This window comes from Onychomys torridus, chromosome 1 (genome assembly GCF_903995425.1).
Source record: "Onychomys torridus chromosome 1, mOncTor1.1, whole genome shotgun sequence".
In the NCBI taxonomy this organism is placed as follows: domain Eukaryota; kingdom Metazoa; phylum Chordata; class Mammalia; order Rodentia; family Cricetidae; genus Onychomys; species Onychomys torridus.
Genome location: NC_050443.1, coordinates 172,339,654 through 172,357,711, shown reverse-complemented (window position 1 = coordinate 172,357,711; position 18,058 = coordinate 172,339,654). Strand labels below are relative to the sequence as shown.

The window sequence follows — 18,058 nt, the reverse complement described above, 5'->3', positions numbered from 1 at the left end:
GCTTACAAACATCTTAAAGTTTCTTCTTTTAACTAAAAATTTTTTATGTTTATGAATGTTTTGCTTGCATGCATGTCTGTGTACATGTATCTGGTGCCCTCGGAGGTCAGAAAAGGGCATTGGATCTCTGGAACCATAGATCGAAGTCATGGGACCCAAGCCCCTGGCCCTCCAAACAGCAGTCACCTCTCTAGCCCCTAATAACTTTAAATGTTAAGAGTGATTGATAAATAACATTCAAGCTTGGTCTTGTAATACATGTCCTTTACTCATTCCTATTTTTAAGTATTAAATACTAGTTGAGGAACATAGAATTTACCTAATCCTGAGTTATGTTCCTCTAGGGGTCCAAGAGAGCCCATGTTATGGTAGGAAAGCAAGAGGCACATGTGTGGAAGCCCCCCCCCCCCCCCCCCGCTTGAATTCTGACTTTGTCCCCTTTCTTACAATCTCTCTGAAGAATTGATAGCCTCACTCTAAGGACCACAGGATGCAATCTGACAGTTATAAACTTTCCTCAACTTTAGATTGTACATTGTGATGCATACTCATCAAGTTTCAAGCCAAAATTAAAAACAAATTAAATGAAGTTCCCTTGACTAAATATAGGCTCAGTATTGCCTCCTTGTAGTCATCTCCTAGCAATGAACCCCTGGGAACCAAGTTTACCACTTTTTCCTACTAAAAGCTCCTCAAAACTCAATCACTCTGAACTCCAGCACGCTCTTCTACCCAAGAAGGGCCATCTCAGCATCCACTTTAATAACTAGCTCACTGCATCTTGAAATATGCATTTATATCTGGACCAAGCTACCTCTGCAGGTTCTTAAAACTGCCTCTGACTGTCTCCTGACTCCCCCAGTCAGAAGGACACAGGGATTCAAGAGCCAATTCTTCACGCAGACACCATCACCACTGTTCATCTCTACTTCCCACCCAAAAGTCAAGTGTTTTATCTGAATACACCTAAAAACCAGTTCACTGTGGGTGGACTTGGCTCTCTGTAAGCACAGAGCAGAACAGCACAGAACAAACCCGCTAGAGCTGCACCAAGATGAGCACAAAGGTGCCACCAGGAGTTCTGGAGGTCTGAATCTATGGTCAGCACACCAGGTCTGCCTGCCACACAAACCTTCGTTTAATCACCCACAAAGTGAGGATAATACCTTCTACTTTATTGGGCTGGTGGGGAGAGGGTCAAGTGTGCTAACATATGAAAAGCATCAGCATAATCTTTGGTACACTGAGACATAAAGCAGCAGGTATTGTCAACTACTTCCTTAGTAAAAAGAAGGAAGTCATTGTATTGTCACAAGTATGAAACCTGTAGGCAGTCACTCCTGTCATGGTTGATGTGTTCTCTATCTCCACAGGCATTACAACCACTGCAGGTGACACGGGTCTCGGTGAACTAGGACCTGCTAGAACAGAGCTGAGGGACAGTCTCGCGAGAATAAGCAACAAAAGAAATGGCATCCAAGTTCCTCACAACAAACATGGTATTTACTGTCTAAGAAAAAAGTAGCGTGCCAGAACTGGAAACTGGATTGTTAGGTAGTCACACCCCCTAGTGGCCACAAAGAAAATGTTTCTTTAAAATGATAGTTTGGCTAAGATCATTTGCATATGTACGTGAGTTTAAAAATAGCTCATTTACTTTTATGGGTTTTCTGCCCATTAAAAAAATAATGTTACGAGACATGATTAAATATTAACTTAAAGACACAAGCAATCATTTTCTAATCTATGCTCATTCAGGTGAGAACCAGGGTTAAGGAGACGTTTGATCTGAAACACTGTTTTCTACCACTGAGTTATTTACAAACTGAGGTAACCCAGACTACAATCTTTGATTAACCAGAACCTTCAATGAATACAATTTTTTCCTCTTGCACTCCATTTCTAGGACAAAGTAGAGAAAATTGAAAATAAACTATTCACTTGAGGGATTTGGTTGGTAACCTCCAAGAGTGTGTTTCCCTCTTTGTAGACAGGGTCTCTTCCACATCTAAGGCCTGAATTCCTGACCTCTGCACCTTCATCTCTGAAGTACTAGGAGTACAGGTGTTTCTGGGGCAGGCTATTTTAGAAAAAAACAGGGTAGAAATGATATTTGTGCTATGATTGCCAACACACAGGAAATACATACATAACTGGGCAAGAACTAGAAGGGAATGAAAAATTAAAACCTATTTTTTTTGGGGGGGGGAAACCAGTGAATTTTCTTTTTCCTGCTCTTTTCCTTCCCTTGTTGTTTCAATGATTTTAATGTTTTTCTTTTTTCTTTTTTTTTTTTTTTTTTTTGAGACAGGGTTTCTCTGTGTAGCTTTGCACCTTTCCTGGAGCTCACTCTGTAGCCCAGGCTGGCCTCGAACTCACAGAGATCCGCCTGGCTCTGCCTCCTGGGTGCTGGGATTAAAGGCATGTGCCACCAACGCTTGGCTGTTTTTGTTTTTTCTAAGAGAAGATCTTGCTATTGAAGCCTTGGCTGTCCTAGAACTCAGAGAGATCCACCTGCCTCTGCCCCTTGACCACTGGAATTAATGGTATGTGCTATGCCCAGCTATATATACACAATTTTTTTTTTTTTTTACAGAGCACCTTTCAGTACCATGAACACTAGTCAGTAGGGGTGAAAGCTCTAGGTAGGCACCAGCTCAACTTCTCAGTGTTCAGTGAGTTATGTAGGTAGGATGAATGTTTATCAGAGACCTCCTTACTCAGAAGACAATCTAATAGTTCTACTGTTTTACATAAAACTTGGCAGACCACAATGTATAAACTAAGAAATCATTCCTGAATGGAAACTTCATTATACCAAATGCATATATTTAAAATACTGTTTATTTGTGATTTAACATTAATTAGCATAACATCTAAGAGCAATATCAGATAACTTTTACACATTTCTCCACAGGACACTGAGTTCACTGGCTCATTCATTATGCCAAAGCAAGTAAATAGAAGCATTAGCAAAAGGTGCAATAGTTTACTGTTGTGTTTAAAAAATATTTATGCACACTGCATTCATTTAGATATATATATATATATATTCTTTAAAAGTTATGGAAAAGGATAGTTCACAGGTTACTGTGTCTACATATGTTGTAATACAACAAAAACGGTGTAGAACATAAAACAGTCCTCAGATACATAGTTCAGCAATTCAGAGTTTCCACTACGAGATGAACAGACTCCAGTAGTTAGTGAGATCTAAAATGACATTTGCAGGCTCTGTTTCAAGTTTGCATCAGCACACAGTCAGACAGAACCAGCCCAGAGAACACTGTGGTCAATGTAACTTCCGCATGCCAACTCACCCTCCAGGACACCTTTATTATGTGTACTCACTGAGTAGTTTAGAACATCCATTTACATTGATCTGTGACATCACTTGGGAAAATGGAGAAAACTATATTAAACCTAGATTTAAATTTGTATTTACAGTAGAAAGTTATAAGAATTTTTAAGTTTGCAAAAATCAAGAAGTGGTAGTTTTCTTGCTGGTGGGATTAGACCTGCTGATTGGTTCCAGTGCTGTCCTCTAAAAGTCCGTCTGTCCGTCCGTTCGTCCATTTTAATCTTTTTAGAACTCATATAGCAACCAAGACTGATTTTGGCAGAGAAACAGAATTTTAGAAATTTGGGACTGATTTTCGATAAATCAAACTATGTATTTCACTGTGGATATACGTCATCATCAAAATAGACTCTTCCTTCCCATCCCTTCCCTTTTACTTTCCCTTTCCACCTTTTCATTTGGTTCCTTAGGAGATACTCTTCCGCCGTCAGCAATACTAAGAGAAAAATACATTACATGGTTCAATAGGAATCTAGACCTTTCTATGCCCTTTGGATGCCGTGTCCCTGGACTCTTGAACCACACCGGGGACCAAGCAGCCCGAGGGATGCTCTGCCGCCAACTGATTGGTAGATGCACATGACACCTTATACTGAAGGGATACAAATGTTTCAACATACAAAAATTGTTTTTGCCAGAGTTAAACTAAATAACTCATGTTATGTGTACAAAATCCCCTCTATGAAAAATAAGGGGCTTTCTAAACTAATAAAAAAGGAAGTTCTTCAAAAATTAAGTTTATTAAAATGACTTTTTTGGCAAATAGTTACTTCAGGTGAGGGAATTTCATACTATGAATAAAATTCCAAACAAATCTTTTCTTAAAACATCTAAGAAAATTATGTGCCAGTGTATACTAATGCTACAGATTCTTGTTGTAGAAGCTTTGAAAGCATTCCATTAATGCCCACTGTAACAATGGGGACCCAAAAGACACAGTCAATAACCATGACAAAATTAGAGTCTGATGAGCAAGTGAGGCAGCTGTTGAGAAGTAAAGATTCTCACGTGTTCACTGGCAATTTCTTTCCAACAGAAATGGTGGAGAAGGCCTGAAGTAACAGACAGGTGTCTGTTAGTGACCAACAACCATAATACTTCATGAGGGTAGTGCTAAGTAAAACTAGCAACTGTTTAAAAGTTCAAAGCCATTTTTGGACATATAAAAAGAGATGAATTTAAAAGTTTTCCATAATATTTTTCTTTTAGTAAAACTTCTTTCCAGTTTTTAAAGTCCAGTTTGCTACATAACCCCAATCTAATCTACCACTGTATATTAACAATGAACTAAAATGTGGTATTTAATTGTGCAATGTCACATTGTAATATACAAATTACAAAAGGACTACTTATGCCTCAACTTTCTCCTTTTTTTTGTTCTTTTTGAGAAAAGAAGGTGTGCGGAACTTCTTCTTTTTCTTGGATGGTGACTTTGAAGGTGAGCCATCAGGTGACAGGACCTCTTCAGTTCTGTCTGGAGACTTAATGGTGATCTCGATGTTCTCTATGGTCGTGCTCGTAGTTAACCTACTGACCCGCTGAGCAAGCTCATCTTCAACATCATGCATCTCATCCTTGCCATTCACAATCATGACAGGCACATCCATGGAGGTGAAGCTCTTGGAAAATAGCTCGTGGTTTTCTATAAAAGGGGAAGGTTTGGGGGGGGTTATGATTTACACAGTCAACATTGCTGTTTAGTTCTCAAAACAGAAGTTCTAGTGATGTACTGAGGCATTGCCTTAATTTTAATGAGGACAGATTATTATTTTAATAACCTATGTATCTATTAGCATGAAGCTAAGTTTCTTACATGATACAGAGGGGAAGAGAACACAGGCATTCAAGGAGTCAAATATAATTGTAGTTTGATGTCATGCCATTTCACCGTAAATGAAATCATTATAAATGAAGATGACAACACATTTTTCTCTAGTTTGAGGGTCATTTGACATTTAAAACTGTAAAGAACTTTATGCTATTGGTTAGAAGATGTATGACATGATCAGTCAATTTTAATTCCACAAATTCTTTTTTTTTTTTTTTTTTTTTGGTTTTTCAAGACAGGGTTTCTCTGTGTAGCTTTGCACCTTTCCTGGAGTTCACTCTGTAGTCCAGGCTGGCCTCGAACTCACAGAGAGCCACCTGGCTCTGCCTCCTGAGTGCTGGGATTAAAGGCATGCCACCACTGCCTGGCTAATTCCACAAATTCTTAAAAATTATGGGTTAGCTCAAGGCAGGCAAAAGTGAATCAATATAAATGATGAATAAAAGTAGCACCCCATTTTATAAATGTGTAACATTCTGGGAGAATTCAGTAAAACTCTGGCAAAGTTACTGTGAACAAGCGTTCAATTTCTTACATGGGTAAATTGTCAAGATTCTTACGCTGTGAAGGCTATGGAAAGTTACAGTGAATACCTTCTAATTTTTCAGGGATACTTTGCGGTGATTGAGTTTGAGACTGAATTTGTGAAACAGATGCAGCATCATCTGAGAAGGACTCCTGCTCAGCGTCTGTTGAATAAGATGTTCAGTTAGAAGCCATGCAAACAAAACAAGGAAGCTTGCGGTTTCAGAGGTTAGTGTGCACATCCAATGCCTGCTCACAGAGGTGGTAAGTTCTTCAGCTATGAGCTGAGCACGTTAAGAGCTATCCCACATGTCAGTGATGATGATTCTGAGGAGATTAATGTGTTAAAACTTTTGGCCATGAACTGTAATTTTTCACACTGGGTTAAAAGAAGCATGGATATTGGCAGTCCAGACAAAGAATGCATATGCATTTAGCTTTTGCTAGTATGGGAAACTGAAATCTACGTGGCTAGATGAGAAGAGGTATAGAACCTCACCAGTGTTGCCACATTAATGAGGCAGAACGGTTCACTGAGTTTCTAACCATTTCCAGTTAGTGATTCCTGTTAGAGAGTATTAGTGAGCTAATGCAGGAGTGTAAAAGAAATTACTTACAAAGATATATACAAAAAGTGATGTCTAGAGTATAATATATGTATTACCTGGCATCCTTAGGCTTTCAAAAATAAGAGATTAAATAGGGAAAATTTATAAAATATAATAAAATGTTTCTGTCTTATGTTAGAACAAACAGTTAAATATGCCATTGAGAAAAATTTGCTGTAAGTACATTAATGGGTAGGGTAAGTTGCTTTTGTGATAAAGTGAATACCCTGATAAAAATGGTTTCTTGGATGGTCCAGATGTCATTAGCCATTAGCTATCAGGTAACCCATGGTATTTAACAAAGACCCCCATTCCTTGCCCCAGCCCTGGCTGTCTGGAACTTAGCCACACAGACAATTCTTTTATTATTGGTTTCTGCTTTGCTTTGGTAGAAATGCTAACTGGGCACTGTAGATGAGCCAATGCAGGGGCTCTTACTGGATCAGAGACTTGTAATTTTCTACCCTGATTCCTGCTTGCCCAGGTGACTTTATACATAATTCACTGTCTATTTTTCAGGTGGCTTAAAGACCCAGCCCTGAGAAACCCTGTGAAGATCAACTCTTACTCTAGAGCAAAGCAGAGTTAGGACTCAACTGCTAGGGCTTTTTCATTAGTAATTTATTTACTTTTTTGAGACAAGATTTCTCTATTTATCCTAGGCTAGTCTTCCATTACTATCCTCTTGCCTCAGTCTCTGGTGCTAGGATTACAGGCATATGCCTCCATACTTGGCTCTTCACTACCAGTTCTTAACTACCTACTTATAAACTTCCAAAGACTTCCAAAGTCAGGGAAACTCAATGTAGTAGAGCACTCAAGGGCCCTAAGAAAGTAACTTCAAATTCCTAGCAGTATATGCTAAATGTTAATGTGGAAATAAAATGCTTCTCCTGGCACCCTGACACCAGGAACAGAGATCTCACAAAGCATTAGTCATGTCTTTGAAAATCTGTGACGAACAATCCACGTACCATGCAATGGTCAAAGCAAGAGCTGTCTTTACTTTGTCTAGAAATCTTCTGTTCCTCTGGGCCTTGGTGTTCTAAACTGAAGGTAACACAGCCCATGTTCAGACTGCTTTCTGAGAAGAACAGCTTTCTCTGTCTGAACAAGTAGGAGTGCTTTTCTGCATTTTAGCCTCACCTGCATCTAAAAAGGACTAGAGCAGATGAACTACAATAGAATGCAAAAGCTCTGACTGCCTCTGTCATCCAACTTGGGTGCTCTATGTTATCAGTGTGGTGATCCCAGACCTAACATAAGAGGAACTGACCGTCCAGGCCGCGTTGCTTTCTTTCGATTGTCTTCGTATATTCTTCCAGTTCTCCTTCCGTGAGATAACTGAATGGGTTAGGAGGAGCTGGCGGGCCCTGATCGTCATCTTCGAATTGCATGCTCTTACGAAGAAAAAACCCCAACTTCGATTATCAAATGCTTTATATATCTTTCATATCTTTATCTACCTATTCTCTCTCTCTCTCTCTCTCTCTCTCTCTCTCTCTCTCTCTCTCTCACACACACACACACACACACACACACACACACACACACACACACTACATACCCAAATAAATGCTTGTGATTACTCACTTCATAGTAATTGTAAGAAATGACAAAGGAACATGATTTTTAACTTTTAAAATACTCTGATCAGATTATAAACAGAACCACCATATGATCCAACTATATAATTCCTGGGTATATACCTGAAACAGCCAGTCAATATATAATGGAGATTCATGGGAACAGATACGTAGACAAAGAAAGTGTACATATACACAAAGGAGTATTATTATTTAGCCACAAAGAACAACAAAATCAGATTATTGCAGGAAAATGGTTGTAAGCAGAGGTCATCATGTTAAGTGAAAAGATGACAGGTCCAAAAGGATGCGTATCACCATGTTCTCTCTCATACGTGACGTCTGGAGTGTAAAGGGATCATGAAAATAGGAAGTCGGCTGTTTGGGGAGAGGAATGGGGCTGGGGAGAGGATAAGCAAAAACAACGGGGCGTGAATATGATCGTGTATATGGAAAATTCCAGAGAAGCCTTGGAATTTTACTCATGGCATGAAATTTCCTCACCGCAAGTAATTTTGCCAAAAAGTCGTTTTAATAATCTGTAAGTTTTGAAAAGCTCTATAAGTTCCAAAGTTTCAGATCTTACTCCAAGGCCTATGACCTTTGACAACTTTGTCCAAGGTGAGGGCAGGACCTAGTTTCCGTCTTCTGTGTGTAGGTTCGTCCAGGGATTTGGGGCCTGTGTACTTCCAGGGGAATTTTACTTCTCTTGCGCTTTTTCTTTTCTTTCTTTCTTTTTTTTTTTTTTTGGTTTTTCGAGACAGGGTTGCTCTGTAGCTTTGGAGCCTGTCCTGGACTAGCTCTGTAGACCAGGCTGGTCTTGAACTCACAGAGATCCACCTGCCTCTGCCTCCCGAGTGCTGGGATTAAGGGCGTGTGCCACCACTGCCCGGCTCTTGCACTTTTTCTTTTTTTTCTCCTTTTTTAATTTATTATATTTGAGATTTAATTTTACACATCAGCCATGGGTTCCCCTGTCCTCCCCCTCCCACCCCCACCTTTCCCCCATCCCCTCCCCTCCATTCCCATCTCCTCTAGGGCCAAGACACCCCTGGGGATTCATTTAAACCTGGTGGATTCAGTACAGGCAGCTCCAGTCCCCTCCTTCCAGGCTGAGCAAAGTGTCCCTGTGTAAACCCAAGGTTACAAACAGCCAGCTCATGTACTAAGGACAGGTCCTGGTCCCACAGACTGGGTGCCTCCCAAACAGTTCAAGCTATTCAATTGTCTCACTTATCCAGAGGGCCTGATCCAGCTGGGGGCTCCACAGCCTTTGGTTCATAATTCATGTGCTTCCATTCATTTGGCTATTTGTCCCTGTGCTTTTCCAGTCTTGGTCTCAATAATTCACACTCTTGCAGACCCTCCTCTTTCACGACAGTTGGACACCTGGAGCTCCACCTGGGGCCTGGCTGAGGATCTCTGCATCCACTTCCATCAGTTATTGGATGAGAGTTCCAGCACGACCATTAGGATGTTTGGCCATCTGATCACCAGACTAGGTCAGATCAGGCTTTCTCTCGACCACTGCCAGCAGTCTACAGAGGATATATCATTGTGGATTTCTGGGGACCTCTCCAGCACTCTGCCTATTCCTGTTCTCATGTGGTCATCATTTATCACGGTCTGTTATTCCTTGTTCTCCCTTTCTGTTCTTGATTCAGCTGGGATCTCCTGCTCCCCTAAGCTTTCTTTCCATCAAACCTCGCCTTTCATTACTCCCACGGACATCCAGGTTGTTCACATAGATCTCATACATTTCTCTGTCATTGGGTGATCCCTGGGTCTTTCCTAGGGTCCCATTTTCTAGGTAGCCTCCCTGGAGTTGTGTAGCAGTCTAGTCATCTTTGTTTTACATCTAGTATCCTACTATGAGTGAGTAAATACCATGTTCGTCCTACTGAGTCTGGGTTACCTCACTCAGGATGATTTTTTCTAGATCCATCCATTTGCCTGCAAACCTCATGATGTCATTGTTTTTCTCTGCTGAGTAGTACTCCATTGTGTATATGTACCATATTTTCTTTATTCATTCTTCAGTTGAAGGGCATCTAGGTTGTTTCCAGGTTCTGGCTATTACAAACAATGCTGATACAAACATAGCTGAGCAAATGCCCTTGTGGTATAATTGAGCATTCCTTGGGTATATGCCCAAGAGTGCTACAGCTGGGGCTTGGGGGAGATGGATTCAACAACCTCTGGAGGCATCACAATCCCCGACCTCAAGCTCTACTATAGAGCTACTGTAATAAAAACAGCTTGGTACTGGCATAAAAACCGACATGTGGACCAATGGAATCGAATTGAAGACCCTGACATTAACCTGCACACCTATGAACATATAATTTTTGACAAAGAAGCCAAAAATGTACAATAGAAAAAAGAAGGCATCTTCAACAAATGGTGCTGGCATAACTGGATGTCAACGTGTAGAGGGCAGCAAATAGATCCATGTCTGTCACCATGCACAAAACAAGTCCAAGTGGATCAAAGACCTCAACATAAATCCAGTAACTCTGAACCTGATAGAAGAGAAAGTAGGAAGTAGTCCTGAACGCATTGGCACCGGAGATCACTTTCTAAATATAACACCAGTAGCACAGACACTGAGAGAAACAATCAATCAATGGGACCTGTTGAAACTGAGAAGCTTTTGTAGAGCAAAGGACACAGTCAACAAGACAAAGCGACAGCCTACAGAATGGGAAAAGGTCTTCACCAACCCCACATCTGACAGAGGGCTGATATCCAGAATATATAAAGAACTCGAGAAATTAGACATCAAAATGCCCAACAGTCCAATTAAGAAATGGGCTATAGAACTAAACAGAGAATTCTCAACAGAGGAAGTTCAAATGGCTGAAAGACATTTAAGGAATTGTTCGACATCCCTAATTATCCGGGAAATGCAAATCAAAATGACTCTGAGATACCACCTTACACCTGTCAGAATGGCTAAGATCAAAAACACAGAAGACAGCTTATGCTGGAGAGGATGTGGAGCAAGGGGAACTCTCCTCCACTGCTGGTGGGAATGCAAGCTTGTATAGCCACTTTTGAAATCAATATGGCACTTTCTTGCACTTTTTCTAATGGCTAAAGACAGTGAAAATTTTTTTCCATGTAGTTATTCTGTTGTATTTATGGATCAGCTTATTTGTTGTTTGGGTGCTTAGCTTTTTGAGTTCTTTATGTCTTCTCAGTACTAATCACTTGTCAGAAGAATAGCAAGCAAAGATTTCTTCCCTTCTCTTTGCTGTTGCTCCTCACTACTGTGTAGACACTTTCAACTTAAAAAGTCATGTCTCGGCTGTCAACTCCTGCTTAGTTTTGCATCTAACTGGAGTTCCTTTCATAAAGTTGCTGCCTAGCTCTCCAGGTTCCCCAGGACGTTTTTTTCACAGCAGTGTCAGAACTCCAGCTTCTGATTAAGGTCTTTGATACATTTTGCATTGAGTTCTGTGCAGGGTGAGAAGCAGGGACCTGGTTTTGGCCTTCTACAAGTGGACAGGCAGTTCCCCTGCCTTTTCTCTGTATTCTGTCAAGTCATGTGGATATAGCTTTGGGGTTCTTTTGGGTTCTGTGTTGTATCCTGCTGATTTACATGCAGGGTTGTCCATCACTGCCAGGTTTCTTTTTACTATGGCTCTGTAGAATAATTTGGAGTCATGTAATACTCCCAACCCTTCCTCCTTTTCTCCTCCTAGAATGAAAGCAACTTTATCATGGTGTGTGATGTTTCAATGTGTTCTTGAATTTGATCTGTAAATATTTTACCGAGGATTTCTGCATCTGTGTTCATTAAGAAAACCGGCCTACAGCTTCCCCCACCCCCCCACTGTATTTTTATCTGGTTTTGGAATCAAGGTATTATTGTTTATGTAGAATGAAAGTGTTCCTTTTCTATTTTATGAGCCAGTAGTTTAAGGAACAATGGTACTCTTCTTCAAAAGTATGATAGAATTCATTAGTAACTGTCTAGCCCAAGGGTTTTCTTTGCTGGGAGACTGTTACTGCTTTGGTTTTGCTTTGAAAGGAGCAGACAAAAGTACCTTGGCCTAAGGAGAGCCATTTTGACTTCAGACTCCATTTTACCTGTAGGGTGTAACAAAGTCCAAGTTCCCAGGGGGACTGTCCAGAAGCTAACCATCTTCCTCCCTAGGAAACAATCCCCAAAGCATAATGTCTGTTCCTAACAACAAAATCTAACAACAAAAGGAACAGATGAATCTAACTGGTTGGACATTCTGTGTTGGATGACAATGATGGAATAGATAAGAAAAACCCCAATCCTTGAATCCTGAGTGGTGAAAATCTAACCGTCACTTGGCACAGGTGTGCTTATAAACACCACTTCTGCCCTGGCTCGGGACTGCCAGGAAAAACAAGGCTCCCGAGTCCTGTCCTGCAGCCCTGACCTATGTGTGACCCTGATTAGGTGATTACTAGAGACTCAGGAGCCTTCAGTGTTGCTCTCCCTCCTTGTGGTGCACAACGGTGCACAAGGGACACCTCTGTAACAGCTGCTTGGTACTGAGCTGTTGAGTTTTTTTTTTTTTTTAACTTCTTGGCCCAATTTTGGTAAGTCATAGGTATGTAGAAATTGATCAATTTCTTCTATACTTCCCAACTTATTAGAATGTAAATTTTCAGAGTACCCCCTAATGATTGTCTGAATTTCAATATCCCACTTTTCAACTCTAATTTCATTATTTGTGTCTTCTTTCTCATTTGTTTAGTATGGCCTCTAGCAGCTACCTACCTACCTACATACCTACGTACCTACCTACGTACCTACCTACGTACCTATGTATGTATGTATGTATGTATGTATGTATGTATGTATAGTTTCCATTCTGATCTTTATTTTTTCTCTTACTAAATTTGGAGTTGGCTTATTTTCATTTTAAGCTACATCACTAAGGTTATTTATCTGTAATCTCTTTTGTGTGGGTTTTCAGGGTCAAGTGAAAAGGTCTGGAGAGAGCTATGGCAATGTACTCTGAGCACCATGCTAACGTGAAAGAAGAGCAATTATTAACTTAAGGCTGGGAGCTGGCTGTGTGAGAAAGGAAAGAATGTACATGGGAGACCCACCTGGTCAACATACACATAACAACATAAACCGCAGAAGCTGATCTATTAACAAACAAATACCAAATATGACACACCTCCTAGGGGGCTGGGGGGAAGGACTGGAAGCATTTTGTAAACACAGGTTGTACTAAATGCGCATCCATAAAAGGGTCACCACTGTTCTTACCTCTAAGATGAACTTTCCCCCACATTTTCTAATCTTTGAAATTGGAAATCATAATTTATAGCTTCCTACAATATAAATGGCAGTGCCATTTCTCTTTAAGTGAGAAATAAATAAATACTTGATAACTGATAAAATGAGTCAAGGTTTAAAACTAATAAGCCAAGAAAAAGCAGATTTAAAAAAAAGTGTATTTTAATTGGGTGTCATGCTATGCTGTCCAGGCTCTCCTCACACTTGTAATCCTCCTTTCTTGTCCTCCAAAATTAGAATTACAGGTGTGTAGACCTGGACCATAAAGATGCTATTTAAAAACATGAAGGCAAGTGCTTGAAGCAACTGAAAGAACAGTCAGTCTTTGCCTCTAGAAATTGGGGATGAGATGGATTCTTTTGACTTTTACATTTTTACTTTTAGCAACCTCAGTTTAAAAAAAAAAAAAAAAAAAAGGAAAGAATCTATGTGGCAGATCAAAACCCAAGATACAATGCTTCAGACTTACAGAAGGTGGCTTGTCCACAACAATTCCTGCGAGCAGTTGAGACTGTGGTCCTGCTGTTTTCAGATCGTATCGATTCTGTTCCCGAATCTGAATGGAAATAGTAAGTTCTTGGGGTCACCAAGCAGATGACCTCTGCCTTCTCTTTCCTAAAAGCTACTGTTTGACATTCCCAAGTAAGAGTCTCTTAAATTTTCACCTCCATGAAGTAAGGCCCCTTTTATCTCCACCCTCTTGGCTTTCAGTTTCCTACTGTCTTACACTGTGAGAGAATTGTACTTCCCATTACTATGAAGGACTTGAAAGCAGAAACATGTTGACTATTCCTTTCTCATAGAGCCTGTTCACTGATGATTAGCACAGAGCTGGAGGTATCCGATCAAGCAAAAACTCATGAATTTAACTCTTAGGTTTTCATACTTCTAAGCATGTGATCAGATTCCATCCCTAGTAAATTACACTGAACAGGATACAGATGTCTTCTCTGGCCACAGAGCCATGGCTTACCTTATTTCTCTTTTCTAGCACCTCAGTAGGGTTCGTGTTTAAAGGAACAAATTGATTGGGATCTTCAATTTTGATAGGTGTTCCACTACTAACTTTAGAGGAGTCCTCTGCTTTCATCCACTAAAGAATAAAGAATAAAATTATTTCTAGAGGAAAGCTTTGCGTTAAAGAAATATTAGACACTGAGTAGTCCAGCTGAGTCTCAAGGGGGCATATTTTACTAAGAAGCATCTTTGTAGCTAACTCCTACCTCATGCTAGTCAGAGATGCCTCCCCAAAACACTCACTCTGGAGGAAGCAAACGACAATACAGTGCACATGAGTAATTAATCACATTTCTAATTAAAGCTCTCTCCTTTTGACAGCTAAAAGCAGGATGTGGAAACTACTTCAGACAGACAGACAGACAGCATGACTGTGCATTATCTGCCGTTTGGAGTTCTGTCTTCTGCACTGAATCTCATCAGGTGACAGCAGCCAAGAAGTCATAGAAAGACTCAAGGAAGGTACAATTCAAGGTACAATTTTTTAGATTTTTTTTTGCCTTTTAGTTTTGGCTGAAATTGAACAGACTTGAATTAGAATGCTTTAGTGAGTAATCTGAAACATGTAGCATAATGGGAACCACAGTGTTTAGGGGACCTTCTAGAATTCTTCTTACTCACTCTACACTCTATCTAATCCTGAGAGAAGGCTAAGTAAGATCAGTGATGGCTGACTGGCAAGCTCTGATTATTAAACGAATTCTGGGAAATGTATGAGTTTAATTATGTATCTTTTCCTGGAGATAATTGAATTAGATAATTAGAATTAAATGTGTAAACATTTACATATTGAATGTTATTCATTTAGATGGCAGGTTGATCTAATCTTAATAGCTAAGGAATATTTGGTGGAGCTCCTGGGTGTTGGGGTGCACACCTTTAATTAATCCCAGCACTCAGAAGGCAGAGGTGGGCAGGTCTCTGTGAGTTCCAGGCCAGCCAGGGCTACACAGTAAGACCTTCTCTCTTTACCTAACCCCAAATAAGTCTGATGGTATGTACTCTAAAACCAAGCCAAATCTGAACCAAAAGATTTAAGACAGACTAACTCAATCTCTCTAAGGTCACGCCCCCCAAAACTACGTATATACTAACTCATGCAGTTCCGACACATGTGGTGTCGGAAGTGCTCATCTTTACTGTCCTGAGCAGTGTCGTGCAGTGGGGAAGAAGAAGAAGGGTCAGGACACTGCTGTTATTCAAACTCTGATGTAACCGGCAGAGTCAACCTCTTTTGGTTTCCTCATCTAGAAAAAGGAGAAAGTATCCACTTTGTATTAGGAGAAGAGAGTGAGACTCTAATACCTGACAAATGACAGTGGTATTATTTTTACAGTACCGCCTACTTTCCTATAAGTCAGATGTGGAACATTCAGGAGTAATTAGGTAAAACACTGGGAAGGCAATCTATGCAGGATGGAGGCACCATACTGTGATTTTGGTCCTGGGACTAGTTTCCCCATTCCGAGACTCCTCAGGCACATTGACTTTCATGTAAGTGTTTGGAGAGTTCAGCCATCTTGTCTTTTCTCGCTGCTGTCTCTGTGCCATATACTTGAGAGGAGAGAGAGGCACAGTATCATCCTCAAAGGAGAAAGCAGTCACAGTTGCTGGGATTTCCACATCACTCTTGTGCCGAGGCTTTTCTCGAATGAGAGGATGCCTGTACGCATAGCCTGTTCGGTAGCCCTGTGAGAGGGAAAAGCCATACTCAATCAACCAGACCTGTTCTAACAAAGCACTTGGAGGCTACATCTTTAAATGAGATTCAAAAAGAGTCCCTGTTGAAAGACAGGAGGAAAAATGAACTGCACATGGCCTCCACCTAACACTGGAGTTGAAATGGAGTCCATTTCTAGATATGAAATGTAGTAAGATTTGAAACTGACTACAGCTGGCACTCCAACTTCTACTCAACTGTGCCCAACAGAGCTAACTTCAACCCTGATGTCAAAAACATTTCCTGCTATGAAGTTGGCTTTGGGAAACCAGAGCTGGGAGTCTTTCTTCCTAGGTCTAAAGATAACCTGTCTCCTGACCCTGATTCTGTTCTATTCTATTCTATTTATTTAATTTATTAATTCATTTTATTTATTTAGTATATATAATGTCCTTAGAGGCTAGAAGAGGGCACCAGATCTCATTACAGATGGTTGTGAGCCACCATGTGGTTGCTGGGAATTGAACTCAGGACCTCTGGAAGAGCAGTCATTGCTCTTAACCACTGAGCCATCTCTCCAGCCCCCCTGACCCTGATTCTTAAAAACGTGGTTAAATTACACTGCAGTGCCTCTGTAGGCTCAAACTCTCGTCTTGAAGAAGTTAGAAGTATGTTCTAAAACCACAGGGCAATGGAATCAACTGCATTTGAATCCACAGACAAGAAACACAAGTCTAGGTTCAAATTTCACCTACCAAATTATCCAGAGTCCTCATCAGCCCTTCAAATTCAATCTCGCCAATCTTCCATTTCTGATGGGAACCCATATTTACTCCACCTCCTCCAGATGTAGCTACACCATGGGTGAAAGCTTTATACTTCTGAAGATCCAGTATGAGCAGATTGTCGACTCCCCCTGCCCCTGCTATCGCCTGCACCTGTAATTAGTGGCGAAATACAGATAGGCAAATTGTGAAGACAGTAGCAAGGCTCTTACTTTCCAAAGGTCATAATTTCAATTTGGCGACAGCTCACAAGATGTGTCAGCTGCTAATAACAAATAAGAGACAAGCTAACACTCCTGTGCAGTCTGCAGCTGCAGAGCCTTTCCTACCCATCAGGAACAATGCCTTCCAGGACTCCCATACTTCAGCTGGGGAGCCACATTTTAACGTATTTCAAATTACTGAGCTTTCTTGCTAAATTTTAAAGCCCCTTTCTTGAAAAACTTCCCATGGCTATGCAGCTAATATTTTTTGTTAAAAGGTGTACATAAAAGAGGACTATGGAGATACTGTGGTTCACACTTAGGGACATTCAGGCAGAAGGTGACACTCATTGTCTTAGTTAAGCTTTTCACAGCACTTGAGAAGAACCTTAATGGCAAAAGAGAAGTTGGTCAATACAACTTAGAGTTAGTAGACAAAGACAAAGCCTGGTAGCACATTGCCGAAATTTTAACTTTAGGAGGCTATGGCAGGAGGATGTCAAGTCTGAGGCTAGCATTGGCTACATAGAGAGACCGTGTTTCCTCAAGTTATAGAAACGGCTTTCTTTCCCTTTTTCCTGGTCCTTGAAACAAATGACAACAACTTTTAGTTACTTTTGTGACTGCTTGACTTTGAAGGGACACTAGAGCACCTCTGAGGAAAGTGGTCAGTAACTGTCCAGTGTGCTCTAACACAGAGGTTGAAGGGCTGCTAATGGCACGAGTTTATCAAACACCTGGCCTCAGTCTGAGCTTTTACAAAGCACAGCCAGCTCTCGATTTGCAGGCACCTCTGTTTCTTAGTCAGCACCATCACTAGAGGGAAACAAACTGTGTTTATTAGGCTCTTAGATTCTGGGCATATAAATTTAAGTTCTTTTCCTTTTTTTACTTCAAAGGATAACTGAGTTGACTAGCTTCGTTACCAAAATAGAATAGATAAATAGATATCTATCAAAAGATAAAACAAGCCCCTGGCCAATATGGCCAACTAAACTGGCAAATGAAAAGCAATAAAAAAGAGGGAACGACCGGCTCCTACCTGAATCTCACAGGCCATCTGCACATTAAAAATATAATGGAAAGCCTCCTCAAGTGTCTCCCCAAGTGCCACCACGCCATGGTTCCTGAGCACCAGCACCTATAGCAGAGGCCCAGATCAGCAAGTTAATTGCACACCTCAGTGTTTTTT

At 40.6% G+C, this 18,058-nt stretch overlaps 1 protein-coding gene across 8 annotated transcripts in view; it reads right to left on the bottom strand.

Moving 5' to 3' along the window:
- Positions 1-2,826: 2,826 nt before the first annotated feature.
- Positions 2,827-18,058, bottom strand: part of Add3 (adducin 3) — a 108,193-nt gene continuing 92,961 nt past the window's right edge. For 7 of the 8 annotated variants that reach the window (XM_036172336.1, XM_036172320.1, XM_036172342.1 and 4 more), the window contains 8 exons: positions 17,909-18,007; positions 16,634-16,816; positions 15,650-15,907; positions 14,175-14,294; positions 13,671-13,757; positions 7,599-7,722; positions 5,783-5,878; positions 2,827-5,003 (listed from right to left, as the gene is read on the bottom strand). In XM_036172336.1, the coding sequence (XP_036028229.1) occupies positions 4,711-5,003; positions 5,783-5,878; positions 7,599-7,722; positions 13,671-13,757; positions 14,175-14,294; positions 15,650-15,907; positions 16,634-16,816; positions 17,909-18,007 (1,260 nt within the window). In that variant the 3' untranslated portion in view covers positions 2,827-4,710. The remainder of the gene's footprint in view (positions 5,004-5,782; positions 5,879-7,598; positions 7,723-13,670; positions 13,758-14,174; positions 14,295-15,649; positions 15,908-16,633; positions 16,817-17,908; positions 18,008-18,058) is intronic. The other variant, XM_036172369.1, reaches the window with a different exon arrangement.